The sequence below is a fragment of the Astyanax mexicanus genome, chromosome 12 (assembly GCF_023375975.1).
Source record: "Astyanax mexicanus isolate ESR-SI-001 chromosome 12, AstMex3_surface, whole genome shotgun sequence".
Lineage (NCBI taxonomy): Eukaryota > Metazoa > Chordata > Actinopteri > Characiformes > Acestrorhamphidae > Astyanax > Astyanax mexicanus.
In genome coordinates, this window is record NC_064419.1 from 41,052,771 (window position 1) to 41,073,125 (window position 20,355).

Sequence of the window (20,355 nt, forward strand, 5' to 3'; positions counted from 1 at the left end):
CTGCATTCATATTCAAAAGTACTGTCAGAAATAATGAGCCCGAGCTATTTAACCTTTTCACTGCTTTACTTTATTTATTTTGATAATAAACACCCACTCCTGCATTTTATCTATTCTTTCATATTACAAAAACAAACAATAAAAAAAACACTTCATTTATATTTTACAGCAATGTAATTTAGTGTGCTTTAAATGGCAATACAATCACATAATAAATTCTGAAAAACATAAATGTAAAATAAAACAATATAATATGTATAAATATTTGTAAACAACTGTGTAAAACAAATGAAATGTAAAAAAAATTACAATAAGCCAACCCTAAAATGGAATTATTATATTCAGCCTGGATTTAAATATTTTGATTTCATTTTGATTTCATAGATTTAAAGCAGCCTATATCAGAACAGACTGGTTTAATTTTATATTTTACTGATGTAAACAAAAAACATAACAATAATAACTGTATTTACTGCCTACAGAGTTTAGTCTGCAATTTTACCTGATATATATGCAGACAGGACTGTCTTTGAACTGAGATACAAAACACAAACCATCTAATCAGATTCAATTACAGGTTATTTACTTAGTACAGTACAAAAGGTTGCATATAAAATGCTCACATTTAAATAAACCTGTTAAGTAAACCTAATATGAAGAAGATGAGAATACAATACGAGAGAGATGTAAAATATAGACTCTTTATGCTTAACTGATGTTTATTCTTTATCTACAGTGCATATGTAATTTCTAACTACAGCAGTTATGTATTGTATTTAGGTCCTTAACGAACTAACTGACAGACAGTGAGAAGATATTTGGATTTAATTGTGATAGGACTGATCTTTTAATGCCGACTTTACACCAAACAATGAAATTAACCGTGTTTATTATTAACGTAAGTCTTACGTTCATGCAAATAGTGACATAAACAATGCCACCGACCAATAGGAGAGCTATGGGAAGCTGCAAGGAAAGCCCAGGAACGCTTGCAGAACTGGACATGGATGAGACTTTGGCGATGGCTCGGAAACCACCATTCTCCTGGAGTATACAAAGTGTGTGACTTGTCTTTAGATATAAGAGGCTTTCAGACTTAAGTTTATTTTTAAGTCTTTTTGGAGTCTTTTTAGAATCTTTTCGAAGTCGTCTACTATATAGTTAGCATTATGAGTCTTACGCATACTTTCACAGCATCATTTCAGTAAGCTACAGCTGCTAAACTGTCCTTTAGGGATTGTTTTAAAGTCATTTATTTAAATCTGGTCTTAATATTGATATAAAGAATGATCTCTTAAAATTGCAAACTGACGTTTAAAATAACTACTGAAGGTAATATCATAAAAACAACTTCTAGAGAGGAGAATACCTATTTGATAACGTGTTTTTGGAAGGTGAAAAATAATGTGTTTATATGAAGCAAAATCACAGTTTGTCAAAAGGCGAATCATAAATGAAAATTAATTTCAACACATAGCGATATCAAAAAATGTAGGATCACATAATTAATTTTAAAGAATTTAAACTCCAGTTAAACATGTTTTAAAATCATTGCTCTGGCTAACTTGAACCAACTATGAACCAGTCAGTGAGCTCACAGTAGCAGTAATGCTGCTGGTAGGAAAATAGTAGTGGGGTTTCTAGCTTCTTTTGATAAAATACTTTATTCTGCCTTTTAAAATCAAGTGAATGTCCTGGGTAAGTAGTTCAAAACTATATAAACCTTGAATTTTCATTCATCCTTGTTTCCTCTGGCATTTTGCACCCACTTTTTGATATAACTTTGGAGACTCATTATATACCATCTCTGGCAATATCACAGTCGAGAAGATCATCCAGATTTCTGACATTTACAAATGGTCTTTGCTTTGTCCTTGTCTAATTGAAGAATATTCTGGCACATCCAGTTCTCTGTTTACTGGATGCAGAGACTATAGTGTTAGGCTATAGTGAGAAATATATTGTCAGTATTTTAGTGGACTCTAGTGAAAACAGTAGAGCTGCTAGAGCTGCTCGTCCGTCTCCAGAACCTTTGCCATGGCTCCATCACAGGCAGGCAGGATGACCAGCGGGAGTTTTAGCTCTGGGTTTTTAGTGAAGGACACATCCAGGATCACCTGCAGAAATAAATAACAACAAAAATATAGTTTCAGGAAAAGTTAGATGAGGAAATGCAGGAGGAGTGGATTTTACCGTTCAAGTATTTGTATATGGTGTGACATTCAGAATTAAAAAAAAATATCTAAGGATTTTGGTTATTTATTATAAACTCTTCAATGTAACATATGAGGAATGGTGCCGGCAAAGGTTACAAGAATATTGGTAATTTTATAACAAGGCATTCCTAAAATAATTTAAAGTATATTGAAAAAAATTGATTAAACGTTTTCCTATCCAGTTCATTGTCTTATATTTACCTTTAGTGTAAATTAAATGGACAGGTGTGAATGCAGATGTGCACCAAAATAACTGCATTGATCTTACCCTACGGGTGTACTCACACTAGGCACACTAGGCTAGATTACCTCCAAAGTCTGGTTCATTGCACTAGTGTGATCTTTCCAAACCATGCCTGGGCACAGTACACTGAACACTCTCAGGACTGTGTGTGCTATGTCACTATGTATGTAAACATTATAAGATAATCATAACTTTTGGTAAATATTATTAGGTAAAATAAAGCAGATTATCTATGCTGTTATCAAGAAGATGGTGCGTACACGCTCCTGAGGGAGGGTGCTTTTCATGGCGGGGGTGCTGAATTCGGCACATGATGTTCTGAAAGTAATTGTGAACTTCTGAGCAGTATCAACACTGGTAGAACACTAAATACTACAAATGCTCAAAAGGTTAAAAACCGTAAAAACAGGTTAATGCACACAATATATCTGGAAACATTAATATATATTAACATTAATGTTGACAGCAAAATAATGTATTTTTATGTATGCAGGTTATATGCATATAGATTTTTTTTGGTTTTGTTACATTACTATTTTTATTGTTGTATTCAAAATCAGAGTCTTGGTATGTTACTGCTGTTTATTCATGAAATAACTACATATCATTTTAGGGACATATCTTTAAATCATTTGCCCAGCAGGCAAAAAGTCACATGGTTAACACGAAAGAGGAACGAGCAAAGGCTTACTAGAACTCTCGCTTCATAAGAGATACTTCATAAGAATATTGAAAATATGCTTTATCTCGATGATTCTGCAGGCAGGATAATCATTTGTCTAAATTTACAAGACTCTTTCACTGCTGCTTCAGTCGATACTGAATCAGTGATGATGAGCAGATACCTTCAGCCGGTATTCCACTTTGAGGATGCGGCAGTTGAGGATGGTGGGGGTGACTCCTGAGGGAATAGTCAATATTTTCGACACGGTTAGCCTGCTGGAGGAGGGTAAAGCAGCTTCTTTCTCCTGCACGATGTGTGAAATATGTAGACTTCTTTTTCCTGAAGCGAAGAAGCTCTGCTTCTGATAGATGATGTATGTGGGAACGATATTTTTGGTGGAGCTGTTGACGATTTCACCTCTGATGACTAAGTTTTCACCTGTGTAGGAACAGTATGAACAGTGTTGAAATCTGTTAATATTTGGTTCCGGATAAATACATACAGTATATACACATACTGATATGCCTAGAATCATTGGAATAACAGTATGTTAAAAGTTGAACTCTGGCCAGTGTGCTCATGGCAAGGCAACAGAAATGATCAGTGTCTGAGAAAGGCCTGAGTTTCTGCACAGCACAAGCGGGTGGTAATGATGGTGACCAGCATTATCTGGCTAGAATTGGCCATGCAAACAGACAAGCAACTCTATAGAGAAATCACATTCATAGCAGGAAGCCCACGTGCATATGCCACAAATGGCACATGGTAAAAGTCCTATTTACTACACAATACAACACAATACTATTTCATAGATACTAGGTCTGTGTGTGGTTGTATATACATTTATTCATATATATTGTGATTGTGCGTAGGCATGAGAATGGCGGATCCGCCTCAGGCCAGAACACGCATCCCCTGTCTGTCCCAGGCCTAGTCCAATGCAAGCCAGCTGGGACAGACAGGGGCTGTCAAAAAATGATCACACATTCACAAAGTAATGCCTTAAAATGTGCAACTATTTAGTCAAAACTAAGCTTGTGTTTTTTTTTTGTCATACCTTGCTGGTAACCAGTCTTCTCCAAATAAATGTTCATTGAGATGTTACCAGAAGAGAAAAATCCAACATCCTTATCTTTAGCACCATGCTGTGGAGTCTGAAAGAGAGTTAAGTGTTAAATTAGATAATTTTACTTGGAAAAATTTAAACACACAACTAAATATATTTTATATACAATGTTAATTAATTTTAGCTGAGGGTAATAATGAGCAGCTGAATTGTATTGTATTGAAGTCTTATTTAAATTAAAGTATAGCAAAAAGTATGGTTCAAATAAAAAAGTTAAGTTAAGCCTCTTTCAGGAAAAAATAATTAATTATGTCCTTCACAACAAATCTAAAACTGATGGACTGCAAAGCTGTGTAACTGATTTGATTGGAGCATGCTCTTTTTCTTGTCAGATCAATCAGTTTTCTTATTATTTCAATAATGTAATTTACTGTGTAACAGAAAAAACTTGTATCTTTGAAATTGCAACCTTATAAGACAAGGAAAATTCTGCTTTACTTTTAAAGGCAGTCAGTGTGATCATATTTGTATAGGTCTATTCATCTTAAAATAAGAGACCACTGAAATGATGAGTTTCTTTGATTTTGCCAAATTGAAAACCTCTGGAATATAATCAAGAGGAAGATGGATGATCACAAGCCATCAAACCAAGCTGAGCGGCTTGGATTTTTGCACCAGGAGTGGCATAAAGTTATCCAAAAGCAGTGTGTAAGACTGGTGGAGGAGAACATGCCAAGATACATGAAAACTGTGATTAAAAACCAGGGTTATTCCACCAAATATTGATTTCAGAAATCTTAAAACTTTATGAATATGAACTTGTTTTCTTTGCATTATTTGAGGTCTGGAAGCTTATTTCTCAGTTATTTGTCATTTCCCATTTCTCATTTTCTGCAAATAAATGCTCTAAATGACAATAATTCTATTTGGAATTTGGGAGAAATGTAGTTCGTATTTTATAGAATAAAACAACAATGTTCGTTTCATTCAAACATTTACCTATAAATAACAAAATCAGAGAAACTGATTTAGAAATTGAAGTGGTCTCATGTTTTGCCATAGCTGTATAAACATAAAACACTGCTTCTAATTTCTGGTCATGTCAAAAAAGTGGCATAAAGCAGATACAAGGTTTGTGCATATACAATATGAAATCTGCATCATAAGTGTATGATTTATGATAGAGCTCAGACCCTGGCTAGAGGAAGAAGGGAATCCGGACGTCGTGAAATGAAGGTGAACTCGGTCTCTGCTTTACTCTGCGCCCTCAGCGTCCTCCTTAACTGGGCCAACAGATGGTATTTAACTTTACCACTTTTACCTTTAAAAGATGACGGCAAGTCACTGGAACACAAAGATCATCATTGGCACACTGCAGTTCATTTACAGCAGAGGGAAGCACAGAGTCATTACTGGGAGAGTGTAAAAAGTGGCCAGTAATAATGTATTCACACAGTGAAGGTCAGAGATTCTGCTGCTATTTAGGGAACAATGTCTAAAGTGAAGTGCAGTCTAATGAGCAGGAGGGGTAGTTTGGGTGAAGGGGCCCTGGTTGATGTATGGGTTTAGGGGCGGGGCAGAAGGGAGAGCTGATCTGGCTGAGCTGCAGCAGCAGTGTGTTTCTGAGTGAGTTAATGGTGCGGTATTATTGATTGTCTGATCTGAATATTGTGATTTTTCTGTGTTCCAAAGTACACGGACACATCATATATATAGTACACTTTCTGTGAGGTGAACATTGTAGGTATAATGTAGGTATAATTGTAGGTATAATGATGCATATGATGCATATAAATGGGTTTAAACATGCTCCTGTTATGCAAGACACATATACCGATTTATAAAGTGAAAGACGAACGCATTTAATTAGGTCTACTGTGATGTCGAGCAGGAATAAGAAAAAAAACATAACTCACTTTGGGGGAAGCTGAATCACAAAATGGAATGTATTTATCCCAGGACTGAGAGTGAAAGAGCCTTAAAACACAGTGAAATGAAGCATAAGCTAAAGAAAGAAATAAATAAGTCCAAACATATTTTTAATTAATCAGGTATTAGTTATTTTAACACCAGTCTAGTTCTGAGTTGTTGTATTTATACAGTGTTTAGTTGAGTGGAGGCTAATGCTAACGCTAATATATACACTCAAACTACAGCACATTTAACTACTATTACACACCCAGTACTCGATAAACAACAACCGATATTCAGATGTCCAGAGTATGTACCGTATTTTTTGCACTATAAAGTGAACTTAAAATCCTTTAATATAATAATTTGGCCTTATGTATGTAACTTTACCTTACCAGGTATTAAGGAGCAGTAAAACCACTCTGCTGAAGTACAGAGTTATACAGGAGTTTTAGTGTAGTTCTCCAGTACCGAGACTGAAGCAGTATTAGCATTAGGCACTAACCACGCTAAGCGCTAGCTCTTTTCCAGTTCAGAGGTGAGTATTATCGGCGTGTAACCTGCTGCTAACCCCGGCTAGTACTGCTGGAGAAGCATTAGCACTAGCCTCTAACCGAGCTAGGCACTTGTTCTTTTGCCATTCAGAGGTGAGAATTATCAGCCTATAAACTGCTGATAACCCTGGCTAGCACTGCTGGAAAATCATAAGCATTAGCTGCTAACAGCAGTGCTATCTCTTTCACTGGTCACAGGCAAGTATATCGGACTATAGTCTGCATGTTTACCATGTTAAAACAAGCTACGTGGGATGAACTGCTGATTAATATCGCCCTGGCTAACCGGAACACTCAGGGTTCCCCAGTGCAATGCTGTCAGGCAGCATATACTAGCGCCAAATGTGGCTAGTACTAGCGTTTAATGCTAATGCCCTTAGTGTAAAATCTAGAAATCCAAGCTTACTGTAAATGAACGGAAACACTTTATTAACCCAAATAAACAGTTTTCAGGAGAGAATCTGTGTAGATAAACATCCAGTGCTCGTTTGACTTTAAAAGAAAAGTTTTTTTTTTTAAATTACAGTTTAGTTTTTTGTTTTAGCTTATCTTTACTTTACTTAGTTACCCTACCACCATCACCAAGCTACAAGACCTGCTGAATTAGTTGGACGAAAACATGGTGACACCCCTGTTCCTTACTAGTGTTGCATAATGCACCTTATAATCTGATGTGCCTATTAGTGCAAAAAATATAGTACACTCACATATACAGTAAATATTTGTGTATACATATAGATATACTGTATGTATGTCGCAATATATAACTGTTACCAAAAATGAAGTAATTTTACTTATCTTAGTTTATTTACTGTATATCACTATGTTTTACAAACAACGATCAGATTGGATAGGATTGGGATCAGCTGATACCAAAACAGATTGGAAAATTAACATTAAAGGTCAAATAAAAGAATAACTAATACGAAGGGACAATATTCAACAATACATTGTAATACATCTATACAGCAAGTGTACATATACATTTTTTTAATGCTACTTATCTTAGTGAGTCTGACTCTAAAGAAACATAAAATAGATTAAATGTTACCATCGTCGTGATCTGTGGGTACGATGGCCTCAGTCTGGGAGAAGTATTTGTCCGAATCCCAGTACGCCACACTGTGTTTCCCGTAAGATTCCGACCACAGCACGTTAGCTTTTCCTTTCGCTTTGATGGTGAGAGATTTAACGGTGGTTTTCTTCGACACTTCAACAATAACCTGACCTGTCAGAGTATCTCCACTGCTGAACGTGTTCCTCTCATTAATGGCATTGTACTCAATAGTGAGCTTCATCTCCTCACCAACACAATCAGCGCTGTTGTGTTTCAGTGCAGGTGTGCAGCCTTTTACACAAACAGCATGCTCATAGGTAAGACCTGTCTACTGACGTCCAATCAAATTACAGTATGCTGTTACTTCCCTCGGAATAATTAACAGACACAGCAAGCGGCCAAACCGCCCAAACAGGTTCTCTTCTAGAGATATGTTTCAGTTTAAACAGCACATGATTAAGATCTGAATCACTTTATGTAATGACAACAGTTGTCCATTCACAGAACATTTACCCGGTCTCTTCTTATCAGCTCTGTTCCAAAACATGTTTTTCTGCTAAGCATAACTGAAATACTTGTTTCAGCAAGTGAATATCCTGGGTAAGTAGTTCAAAACTATATAAACCTGGATTTTTCATTCATCCTTGTTTCCTCTGGCGATTTGCACCCACTTTTTGATATAACTTTGAAGACTCATTATAAACCATCTCTGGCAATATTTAATATATTTAATTGAAGAACATTCTGGCACATCCAGTTCTCTGTTTACTGGACACAGATAGTCTGTTAAGCTATAGTGAGAAATATATTGTCAGTATTTTAGTGGAATCTAGTGGAAACAGTAGAGCTGCTAGAGATGCTCGCCCGCCTCCAGCGACTTAGCCATGGCTCCATCACAGGCAGGCAGGATGACCAGCGGGAGTTTTAGTTCTGGGTTTTTAGTGAAGGACACATCCAGGATCACCTGCAGAAATAAACAACAACAAAAATACAGCAATGCTATTGTTTTGTATAGTAATGATAAATAATCAGGATAAATTGACTTACGTTATCAAATTATACCCATTTTTAATTTAATACAAAATAATATTCATGCCAAGCCATATGACAGTTTTAGTCAATAAGACTGTAAACTAGTGAATAAATGTAAATTTCAAGGAAAAAATAAAGACCAAAACAAGTCTATATTGATATTTTGAAAGATAGAATGTAGGAGGAGTTGGTATAATGTAACCCACACTCTAAAAACAGAGGTACGATATGTGTACTTTTTTGTACTCGAAGGTACACTCTTCATAATTGAACCCTCAAAGGTACAATATTGGTCTTTACAGGGTCAGATTTGTTCCCTCTGAAGTACAAAGTCATTTCTAACAGCAATAAGTACAGATTTGTACCATTTAACCTGCAGCCAAAAGGTACATTCAGTATTCTGTATCACTGCACTAATAAACAATATATATTTTAATTGCACATTTTTTATTTGAAAGCCAGACAATTTTGTATCATCAAGTTTTTGAGCCATATTTAGTTGATGATAATGTTTATAATCTTTATAATCTTTACTGGCACAAAAACCATGGGTACAAAAAAGGACTTTCACTGAAAGATACTTTTTTGTACCTCAATATAAGGTACAGCCCCAGCGACGAGCTTTGTACTCTTTTAAGTACAAATCTGTACTCACTTTTCTAAGAGTGCAGTGATTTCCGTGACTTAATTTTGAGATTTTTTTTTAAAACAATTTTTTAACCAAATATGTCAACCACCCATAGACAGATTTAGAGCTAGGTTTGGCTAATAGAGCAATATAATTGGATTCTTTTATTTAATTTATTTTCTTCCTTTTATGTTTAGCTTAATATATTTTTTACTTATTATTATAATGATTATTTATTTTAGTTCCATTATTTAATTTTTTTTGTGCTTAAATATTATTATTCTACGTATTTATCTCTTTGTTTTATTGCTCTCCTTTTTTGGCCTGTTTACATATACTTTTATTTCGAATTATTTTATCTATCCTTAATTAAATCTTACATTGTTTGCTTGTTTTTATAATTTAAACTTAATTCTCAATCCCTGTAACTTTATGTAAGCTCGGCTACATTGAAAATGAGGGTTACCCTCAATGTATTTACCGAGTGAAAATAAAGGTTGATTGATTAATTGATTGATCAGTGAGAATGATTGTAAAAGTATATGTTCAACAGGGGGTGTTAAAAAAACAGAAGCTGCTTGCGTGCCATTTAAAATGAGTTAACAGCTGGGAATCATGAGCATGAGCTCACAAATGCTCTAAACCAGCAGCATTACAACCAAGTGTAAGTGTGTGTCACTTACTGAGAAGATCACCAGCACTTTTAATCCAGTTTATTCAGTTAATTGTCTTATATTTACCTTTAGTGTAAATTATATGGACAGGTGTGAATGCAGATCAAAACAGTGCACCAAAACAACTGCCCTGGTCTGACCCTAAGGGTGTACTCACACTAGGCACACTAGGCTAGGTTACCCCCAAAAGTTTGTCTCATTTGACTAGTGTGATCATTCCAAACCATGCCCGGGCACAGTCCACTGAACCCTCTTAGGAGTGTGCACTATGTATGTATCGCTATGTATGTAAACGTTATAAGATAATCGTGTCTTTTGGTAAATACTACTAAGTAAATGATCTACGCTGTTATAAAGACGACGGTGCGTACTCGCTCCTGAGAGAGGGTGCTTTTCATGGTGGGGGTGCTGAATTCAGCACATGATGTTCTGTAATTAATTGTGAACTTCTGAGAAGTATCAAGACTGATAAAACATTAAATACCGCTAACACATCATCAGGCCCTGTAAAAACATGTTAATGCACACTATGAATCTTGATATGGATGGACAGTTCTGGTGGAAACAGTTGAGGTGCACATTGAATTCTGTTGTGATACTTTATAAGAATATTGAAAATATGCTTTATCTTGATGATTCTGCAGGCAGGACAATAATTTTTCTAAATTTACAATACTGCACGAGGCAACTAAAGACTCTTTCACTGCTGCTTCCATCGATACTGAATCAATGATGATGAGCAGATACCTTCAGCCGGTATTCCACTTTGAGGATGCGGCAGTTGAGGATGGTGGGGGTGACTCCTGAGGGAATAGTCAATATTTTCGACACGGTTAGGCTGCTGATAGAGGATAAAGCAGCTTCTTTCTGCTTCACGATGTATGAAATATGTAGTCTTCTTTTTCCTGAAGCGAAGAAGCTCTGCTTCTGATAGATGGTGTATTTGGGGACAATCTTTTTGGTGGAGCTGTTGACGATTTCACCTCTGATGATTAGGTTTTCACCTTTGTAGGAACAGTGTGAACAGTGTTGAAATCTGTTAATATTTGGTTCCGGATAAAAAACGTATGAGAATAGCACTATGTGAAAGTTGAACTCTGGCCAGTGTGCTCATGGCAAGGCAACATAAATGATCAGTGTCTGAGCAAGGCCTGAGTTTCTGCACAGCACAAGCGGGTGGTAATGATGGTGACTGGCATTGTCTGGCTAGAATTGCCCATGCAAACAGACAAGCAACTCTATAGAGAAATCACATTCATAGCAGGAAGCCCACGTGCATATGCCACAAATGGCACATGGTAAAAGTCCTATTTACTACACAATACAACCCAATACTATTTCATAGATACTAGGTCTGTGTGTGGTTGTATATACATTTATTCATATATATTGTGATTGTGCGTAGGCATGAGAATGGCGGATCCTCCTCAGGCCAGAACACGCATCCCCTGTCTGTCCCAGGCCTAGTCCAATGCAAGCCAGCTGGGACAGACAGGGGCTGTCAAAAAATGATCACACATTCACAAAGTAATGCCTTAAAATGTGCAACTATTTAGTCAAAACTAAGCTTGTGTTTTTTTTTTTTCATACCTTGCTGGTAACCAGTCTTCTCCAAATAAATGTTCATTGAGATGTTACCAGAAGAGAAAAATCCAACATCCTTATCTTTAGCACCATGCTGTGGAGTCTGAAAGAGAGTTAAGTGTTAAATTAGATCATTTTCCTTGGAAAAAATTAAACACACAACTAAATATATTTTATATACAATGTTAATTAATTTTAGCTGAGGGTAATAATGAGCAGCTGAATTGTATTGTATTGAAGTCTTATTTAAATTAAAGTATAGCAAAAAGTATGGTTCAAAGAAACAAGCTAAGTTAAGCCTCTTTCAGGAAAAAATAATTAATTATGTCCTTCACAACAAATCTAAAACTGATGGACTGCAAAGCTGTGTAACTGATTTGATTGGAGCATGCTCTTTTTCTTGTCAGATCAACCAGTTTCCTTATTATTTCAATAATGTAATTTACTGTGTAACAGAAAAAACTTGTATCTTTGAAATTGCAACCTTATAAGACAAGGAAAATTCTGCTTTACTTTTAAAGGCAGTCAGTGTGATCATATTTGTATAGGTCTATTCATCTTAAAATAAGAGACCACTGAAATGAAGTTTAAACAGCGCGTGATGAACATGCATACCGATCTGAATCACTTTATGTAAAGACAGCAGATCCACATAACATCCACAGAACATTTACCCGGTTTCTTCTTATCAGCTCTGTTCCAAAACATGTTTTTCTGCTAAGCATAACTGAAATACTTGTTTTAGCAAGTGAATATCCTGGGTAAGTAGTTCAAAACTGTATAGGCCAAAGCTGGATTTTAATTCATCCTTCATGCACCCACTTTTCGATATAACTTTGGAGACTCATTATAAACCATCTCTGGCAATATTTAATATATTTAATTGAAGAACATTCTGGCACATCCAGTTCTATGTTTACTGTACACAAAGAATCTGTTAGGCTATAGCAGAGACTGTAAAAAAAGATGGACGCCATGTCGTTGTTCCCATTCATTCAATAAAAATGAAGCCAAAATCTTCCGCCATGTTGGCGATCCTGATACCCGAGTCTGCATAGTAGAGACCAGAGGAGGGAGAACGACTGTGGAGAGACAGCCTACTCATTTAAATAACCCCGCCCCTGAGGGCTGCCTTGAGGAGAAGGGTATAGCTGCAGCCTGGAGCACCTCCAAAGGGGAGGAACATACCTCCAAACAGGCGGAGCCTACCTCCAAGTAGGATGGTGCTTGGTGTTACGAGGTATGGTGTTTTTCACGATGTTTTGTGCTTGTAAATAACCCCAAAGGTTAATGAATTAATCTATTTTGTTTATTAAATGTTTATTTCTTTTAAAATGCATTTTCTAAGAGTCTAAAAGCATGTTGTGCACATTGCAACCACATTTTATTTATTTAAAACGTTTAAACATTTGCCATGCTGTGAATTTTTCAAATTATAAAATAGTAAAGATCTAAATAATAAAGGCAGTTGTTTATTCATAGCCAATAATATTATAAATACATACACACTACACGTATATTAAAATTTAAGAAACAAAAATAATCATTAATTGTTGACTAATATATTTATTGACATCCATGAGCCTTTTAATCACGGAGGACTTTTTTTGTGGCATTCGGCAGAGAAATGGAGCTGTGTTGAGTGAGGTCTCCCTGCCTTATGATGTAGACTTTTATATAATATAATATAATATAATATAATATAATATAATGTGATAGTACACTCTATTTAACATTAAATTTGATGTAATAGAATAATAGTAATAATAATAATCACGGAAGACTTTTATTATGACATTCACCGGAGCCGTGGTGAGAGAGGTCTCGCGCACAAACGCGCTCCCTGTCTCGAGCTGTATATTGTTGGTGGACTTCCCACTTGGAGCCCCTCCCCTTTGGAGCTGAAACCTATGGGGATGGGTGGGGTTACACAGCTTTCTGAAACCGAACAGCAGGGGGCGCCCGACCTGTGGTGGCTTCACTTTTGAGAGACGAAGCTCTGTCCAGCTATACACAGTCTACGGGCTATAGTGAGAAATATATTGTCAGTATTTTAGTGGAATCTAGTGGAAACTGTAGAGCTGCTAGAGATGCTCGCCCGCCTCCAGCGCCTTAGCCATGGCTCCATCACAGGCAGGCAGGATGACCAACGGGAGTTTTAATTCTGGGTTTTTAGTGAAGGACACATCCAGAATCACCTGCAGAAATAAACAACAACAAAAATACAGATTTAGGCGAGGAAATGCAGGATGGGTGGACTTTACCATTCAAGTATTTGTATTTTCTCACATTACAGCAGCCACTTTACCATGTCATATGGTGTGACATTCAGAATTAAAAATAAATAAATAAATAAATAAATAAGGATTTTGGTGATTTATCATAAAATCTTCAGTGTGACATATGAGGAATGGTGCCAGCAAAGGTTACAAGAATTTTGGTACTTTTATAACAAGGTGTTCCTAAAATAATTTAAAGTATATTGAAAGAATTCGATTAAACTTCTTCCTATGTGTGTATGTGTGTTATACCCATTTTTACTTTAATACACAATAATATTTATGTTACACCACAGGACTGTAAACTAGTGAATAAATGTGAATAAAGCCTGGTCCAATTTAGCCATGAAACCTCCCACACTAAAATGACAGGTGTTTCAGTTTCATTGTCCAACCCCTGTACATATAATTCTAGGGTCATATCTTTGAATCATTTGCCCAGCAGGAGGAACGAGGAAGGGCTTCCTGCAACCCTCGCTCCATAAGAGATACTTCATAAGAATATTGAAAATATGCTTTATCTTGATGATTCTGCAGGCAGGATAATCATTTGTCTAAATTTACAATACTGCACGAGAGCAACAAAAGACTCTTTCACTGCTGCTTCAGTCGATACTGAATCAGTGATGATGAGCAGATACCTTCAGCCGGTATTCCACTTTGAGGATGCGGCAGTTGAGGATGGTGGGGGTGACTCCTGAGGGAATAGTCAATATTTTCGACACGGTTAGCCTGCTGGAGGAGGGTAAAGCAGCTTCTTTCTCCTTCACGATGTTTGAAATATGTAGTCTTCTTTTTCCTGAAGCGAAGAAGCTCTGCTTCTGATAGATGGTGTATTTGGGGACAATCTTTTTGGTGGAGCTGTTGACGATTTCACCTCTGATGATTAAGTTTTCACCTGTGTAGGAATGTGAACAGTGTTGAAATCTGTTAATATTCTGGATAAATACATACAGTATATACACACACTGACGTGTCAAAAATCATGGGAATAGCAGTATGTGAAAGGTTGAACTCTGGCCAGTGTGCTCATGGCAAGGCAACATTAATTATCAAAGTCTGAGCAAGGCCTGATAGTGGGTGCCAGATGGGTGGATGAGACCTTAAGTTTCTGGACAGCACGAGAGGGTGGTAATGATGGTGACCGGTGTTGTCTGGCTAGAATTGTCCATGCAAACAGACAAGCCACTCTATTCAAAAATCACATACACATACACAGCAGAAAGCCCATGTACATATGCCACAAATGGCACATGATAAAACTCATAAGACACAATACTATTCCATTGATACTAGGTCTGTGTGTGGTTGTATATACATTTATTTATATATATATTGTGATGTGCGTAGATCCGCCTCAGGCCAGAACGCACATCCCCTGTCTGTCCCAGGCCTAGTCCAATGCAAGTCAGCTGGGACAGACAGGGGCTGTCAAAAAATGTCACACATTCACAGAGAATTGCCTTAAAATGTGCAATTATTTAGTTCAAACTAAGCTTGTAGGGTGTTTTTGTCATACCTTGCTGGTAACCAGTCTTCTCCAAGTAAATGTTCATTGAGATGTTACCAGAGGAGAAAAATACAACATCCTTGTCTTTAGCGCCATGCTGTGGTGTCTGAAAGAGAGTTAAGTGTTAAATAATAAGATAAAGATAATTTTACTTGGAAAATGTCAAACACACAACTTAATATATCTTACATACAATGTTAATTCATTTGAGCCGAGCGTCATAATGAGCAGCTGAATTATACTAAAGTCTTACGAAAAAAAAAAAGTATGCTTAAATTGCTATTGGTCCATTCATCATTAGATATCTAAATATAAAGCACTGCTTCTAATTTCCAGTCATGTCAAAAAATGGCATAACTTCGGAAACAAGGTTTGTGCATGGCTGCAACAATATATAATATACAATATATGAGATATGTATTATAAATATATGATTTATGATAGAGCTCAGACCCTGGCTAGAGGAAGAAGAGAATCAGGACGTGAAACGAAGGTGAACTCGGTCTCGGCTTTACTCTGCGCTCTCAGCGTCCTCCTTAACTGGGCCACCAGATGGTATTTAACTTTACCACTTTCACCTTTAAAAGATGACGGCAAGTCACTGGAACACAAAGATCATCATTAGCACACTGCAGTTCATTTACAGCAGAGGGAAACACAGAGTCATTACTGGGAGAGTGTAAAAAGTGGCCAGTAATAATGTATTCACACTAAACCCCCTGATTTTTGAAAAAAAGTAAAAAAAAAAAAAAATGGGAGTGGTAGTTTGGGTGATGGGGCGCTGGGTGATGTATGGGTTTAGAGACAGGGCAGGAGGGAGAGCTGATTGGCTGAGCTGTAGCAGCAGCAGTGTGCCTCTGATAGCAGTGAGATACAGATGGTTGAACCTCAGCAGGGGGGCGGTATTATTGATTGACTTATCTGCATATTGTGATGTGTCTGCATATCAAAGTACATGAACACATCCTCCTCGCCTATAGCACAGATGAACCTGAGAGGGCGCTGCAGAGCTGCATGTTTATAAAAATTTTAAGCAGGAATTTATTTACTTCAAAGGTACAGATTTAAGCTATTAATAGAAAAAATATGTTTTAGGGTTTAGTGCCTCTTTAATTACATTCTATGCAAGCTTACAGTGGAAAAACAGAAAGCAAAAAAAAAGACATAAAAGATGAAACTATCAAAACAATTTATCCAAACCTTGTAGGTATAATGATGCATATAAATGTGATTAACGATTATCCTGTTATGCAAGACACATAGTCCTATTAATAAAGTGAAAGACAGTCTATTGAGACTAATTCAAAGTGCAAGATGAACGCATTTAATTAGGTCTACTGTGATGTCGAGCAGGAAAAAGAAAAAAGCAAAACATAACTCACTTTGGGGGAAGCTGAATCACAAAAGGGAATGTATTTCTCCCAGGACTGAGTGTGAAAGAGCCTTAAAACACAGTGAAAGCACATTTATTTACCATAAGCTAAATAAATAAATAAAGTGACATATTTTTAATAGATCAGGTATTGATTATTTTAACACATGTCTTTTTTTATAAACCACAGTGTTCAGAGCATCATCTGTGTTAAATAAAGGACACCCTCAAAGTATTCTGAGATTAAATAAATAAATGTTGATTAGATTAGATCAGATCTGTTTTTTTAGGATCTGTAATTCACCCAGCAGTACTGAGGAGAGTTCTCAGATGGTAAAGAATAAAGGAGATTAGTTCGTTGGAGTTAGTTAGTCTGCAGTGTGGAGTTTCACCCTGTTTTATCAGTAAGAGAAACTAATATTTAATTCTTTCTTTGTTTTTAAACCAGCACTAACCAGCACGCTCAGAACTGAGTGAAGGCTAATGCTAATGCTAATACACACACATTACAGAAACTCACTTTTTAGCATGTTTACTCACTATAAAACAGTTATTACACACCAGAACTCGATAAACAACTACAGATATTCAGATGTCCAGAGTATGTACTATATTTTTCACACTATAAGGCGCACGTAAGATCCTTTAATTTCCCCCAAAGTCGTCAGTGCGCTTTAAAATAAGATGAGCCTTATGTATGAATTTTACCAGTCAAGTTGTAATTAGTAGTAAAGCCACTCTGCTAAAGAACAGAGTTATACAGGAGTTTCAGTTTAGTTCTCCAGCACCAAGACTGTAGCAGTATTAGCATTCCTGTAGCCTCCTGCTAACCCTGGCTAGCACTGCTGGAGCAGTATAAGCATTAGCCGGTAACCACAGCGCTAGTTTTTTGACCACTCAGAGGTGAGTATTATCAGCCTGTATCTTGCTGCTAACCCCAGCTAGCATTAGCCTCTAACTGCTCCAGCTCTAGCTCTTTCGCCATTCAGAGGCGAGTATTTCGGACTGTAGTCTGCATGTTTACCATGTTAAAACAAGCTACATGGGATGAACTGCTGACTAATATCACCCTGGCTTAACGGAACACTCAGGGTTCCTCAGTGTTGTGCTGTCGGGCAGCATATACAAGCGCTAACTGTGGCTAGCTCTAGCAGTTAATGCTAATGCTGCTGCATCCAGCCTTAGTGGAAATCTGTAAATCTAAGCTTACTGTAAATAAACAGAAGCGCTTTACTCACCCAAATAAACAGTTTTCAGGAGAGAAATCTGTGTAGATTAGCGCTTGTTTGACTTTAAAAGAAAATGTTTTTTTTTTATTATTACAGTTTAGTTTACGTAGCTTAGCTTTACATAACTTAGTTACCCCACCACCATCGCCTAGCCACAAGACCTGCTGAATTAGAAGGAGGAAAACATGGCGACACCCTTGTTCCTTACTTATAATCCAGTGCACCTTACGTATGAAAATAGACCAGAAAATAGATATTCACAGACAAAGCGCCTTATAGTGCAAAAAATACGGTACACTCACACATAGAGTAAACATTAGTTTATACATATAGACCGTTTCAGAGGAATATTCATGAGCGTAGGAAGTGATGTAGCTGTTCCTAGGACACTTCCATTTAGCGGTAAACAGCGTTCAAAACAGTGGACGTAACTTTTTAATTTAACATGAATGCAAACTTTACCTAATCTGAGAGTCACAAACATTGAAAATCAGGTAAAATTGTTCTTTAAACAAGTAAACTATGGAGGACCAAAAATGACATAAGTATAAATAAATACACATATAAATGTATAAATATATAAATAAATAAATGAATAAATAAATGAATGTTGAAATTAATAAATATATAAAAAAATGTACAAATAAATAAGTGAATAAATAAAAAAAATATATAAATAAATAAATAAATATATGCACAAATAATTGTATAGGTAAATAAATTAATTAATAAATACATTTCTCATTTATATTTTTATTTATTCATTTCTATGTGCATTTATTTATGTCAACATTTATTTATTTATTCATGTATTTATTTCAACATTTATTTATTTATACTTATGTCATTTTTTGTCCTCCATAGTAAACACGCCTGCTTTCGTTTTTTACACTGCTAACCTGCCCTGCAGTTACAGTGTCCGCTCACAACTTCTCCCTCCTTATCTATAAATCATGCAGAGTATGTGATCACATCTGGGTACGTCACCTCTGGCAAGCATTTTAAATCAGAGGAAAAAACTTCCCTCTTAAATCCTTATCAAAAGGATCCGGAAAAGAGGTTTGATCACTTTTTACTAATTTCTGATCATATGTTTTTGCTTTGTGTTTGGAAGATTTGTGAAATATGTGCTCTCATTTTGACAGCTGTATACTTGAAAATAGTGCCACCGGAAGCGTCGAAGGAACAGACATGCGCAATAGCTTTGTTTTTGTTTTCCTCATTGAAACGGTCTATAGATATATGCATGTCTCATTATATAACTGTTACTAGAAAAAAAGTAATTTTACTTTAGTATTAATCAGCTTATCTTATTTACTGTTTACCTGTATGTTTTACAAACACAACGATCGGATTGGATGGGATTGGTATCAGATGTTACCAAGACAGATTGGATCAGAGGGCAAAATAACCTGATTAGGATTTTCCTAATTAACATTAAAGGTCAAATAAAAGAATAACTGATAACTATTAAGAATACACAATATTTGATAATACATTTCAATGCATCTCTTGTATACAGCAAGTGTATATGTTCTTTTTTTTAAATGCTACTTATCTTATCAACTCTGACTCCAAAGAAACATAAACTAGATATGTTACCATCGTCGTGATCTTTGGGTACGATGGCCTCAGTCTGGGAGAAGTATTTATCCGAATCCCAGTACGTCACACTGTGTTCCCCGTCAGATTCCGACCACAGCACGTTAGCTTTTCCTTTTGCTTTGATGGTGAGAGATTTAACGGTGGTTTTCTTCGACACTTCAACAATAACTTGACCTGTCAGAGTATCTCCACTGCTGAACGTGTTCCTCTCATTAATGGCATTGTACTCAATAGTGAGCTTCATCTCCACACCAACACAATCAGCGCTGTTGTGTTTCAGTGCAGGTGTGCAGCCTTTTACACAAACAGCATGCTCATAGGTAAGACCTGTCTACTGACGTCCAATCACATTACAGTACGCTGTACTGCCTTTGAATAAATAAGAGACACAGCAAGCGGCCAAACCACCCAAACAGGTTCTCTTCTAGAGATATGTTTCAATTTAAACAGCACGTGATAAACATGCATACCGATCTGAATCACTTTATGTAAAGACAGCAGATGTCTATTCACAGAACATTTACCCGGTCTCTTCTTATCAGCTCTGTTCCAAAACATGTTTTTCTGCTAAGTGTAAAACGCATAGTTCACCACTAAATACATAGTAATACAATACTTTGTTACTGCACTCCTTTATCTGTCAGACCCTATAATTCTTCTTCTCACTACTGAAACTGAGAATTTTAATCCAATGTTAATCTGAGCTAAAGGCTAAAGCTGTTGTTTCCAT

At 36.3% G+C, this 20,355-nt stretch overlaps 1 protein-coding gene across 8 annotated transcripts; it reads right to left on the reverse strand.

Moving 5' to 3' along the window:
• Positions 1-281: 281 nt before the first annotated feature.
• On the reverse strand, positions 282-20,011 carry zgc:110353 (uncharacterized protein LOC550482 homolog). Of its 8 annotated transcripts, XM_049485981.1 has the most exons (7): positions 19,795-19,986; positions 7,707-7,878; positions 6,107-6,167; positions 5,384-5,534; positions 4,182-4,278; positions 3,306-3,562; positions 304-2,117 (listed from the first exon to the last, which is right to left on the reverse strand). In XM_049485981.1, the coding sequence occupies exons 1-7, from the start codon at positions 19,867-19,869 to the stop codon at positions 2,004-2,006; spliced, it is 927 nt and encodes a 308-aa protein (XP_049341938.1). In that variant the 5' UTR covers positions 19,870-19,986; the 3' UTR covers positions 304-2,003. The 8 variants fall into 8 exon arrangements, with proteins under 8 accessions (XP_049341941.1, XP_049341940.1, XP_049341939.1 ...); XM_049485984.1 differs by lacking the exons at positions 3,306-3,562; positions 4,182-4,278; positions 5,384-5,534; positions 6,107-6,167; positions 7,707-7,878 and adding exons at positions 10,794-11,050; positions 11,637-11,733; positions 15,873-16,020; positions 16,802-16,862 and having other exon boundaries at positions 282-2,117; positions 19,623-20,001; XM_049485983.1 differs by lacking the exons at positions 3,306-3,562; positions 4,182-4,278; positions 5,384-5,534; positions 6,107-6,167; positions 7,707-7,878 and adding exons at positions 14,551-14,807; positions 15,429-15,525; positions 15,873-16,020; positions 16,802-16,862 and having other exon boundaries at positions 295-2,117; positions 19,623-19,991.
• Positions 20,012-20,355: the final 344 nt, after the last annotated feature.

What these genes read in the sequence shown, in the direction of transcription:
- zgc:110353 (XM_049485982.1), bottom strand. Translation starts at nt 19,869, where the DNA reads ATGAAGCTCACTATTGAGTACAATGCCATTAATGAGAGGAACACGTTC. An exon ending in CCCTTCTTCCTCTAGCCAGG is followed by an intron (nt 4,279 to 5,383) that starts GTCTGAGCTCTA and finishes ACTCTCTTTCAG; the next exon opens with ACTCCACAGCATGGTGCTAA. An exon ending in GAAGACTGGTTACCAGCAAG is followed by an intron (nt 3,563 to 4,181) that starts GTATGACAAAAA and finishes GTTCCTACACAG; the next exon opens with GTGAAAACTTAGTCATCAGA.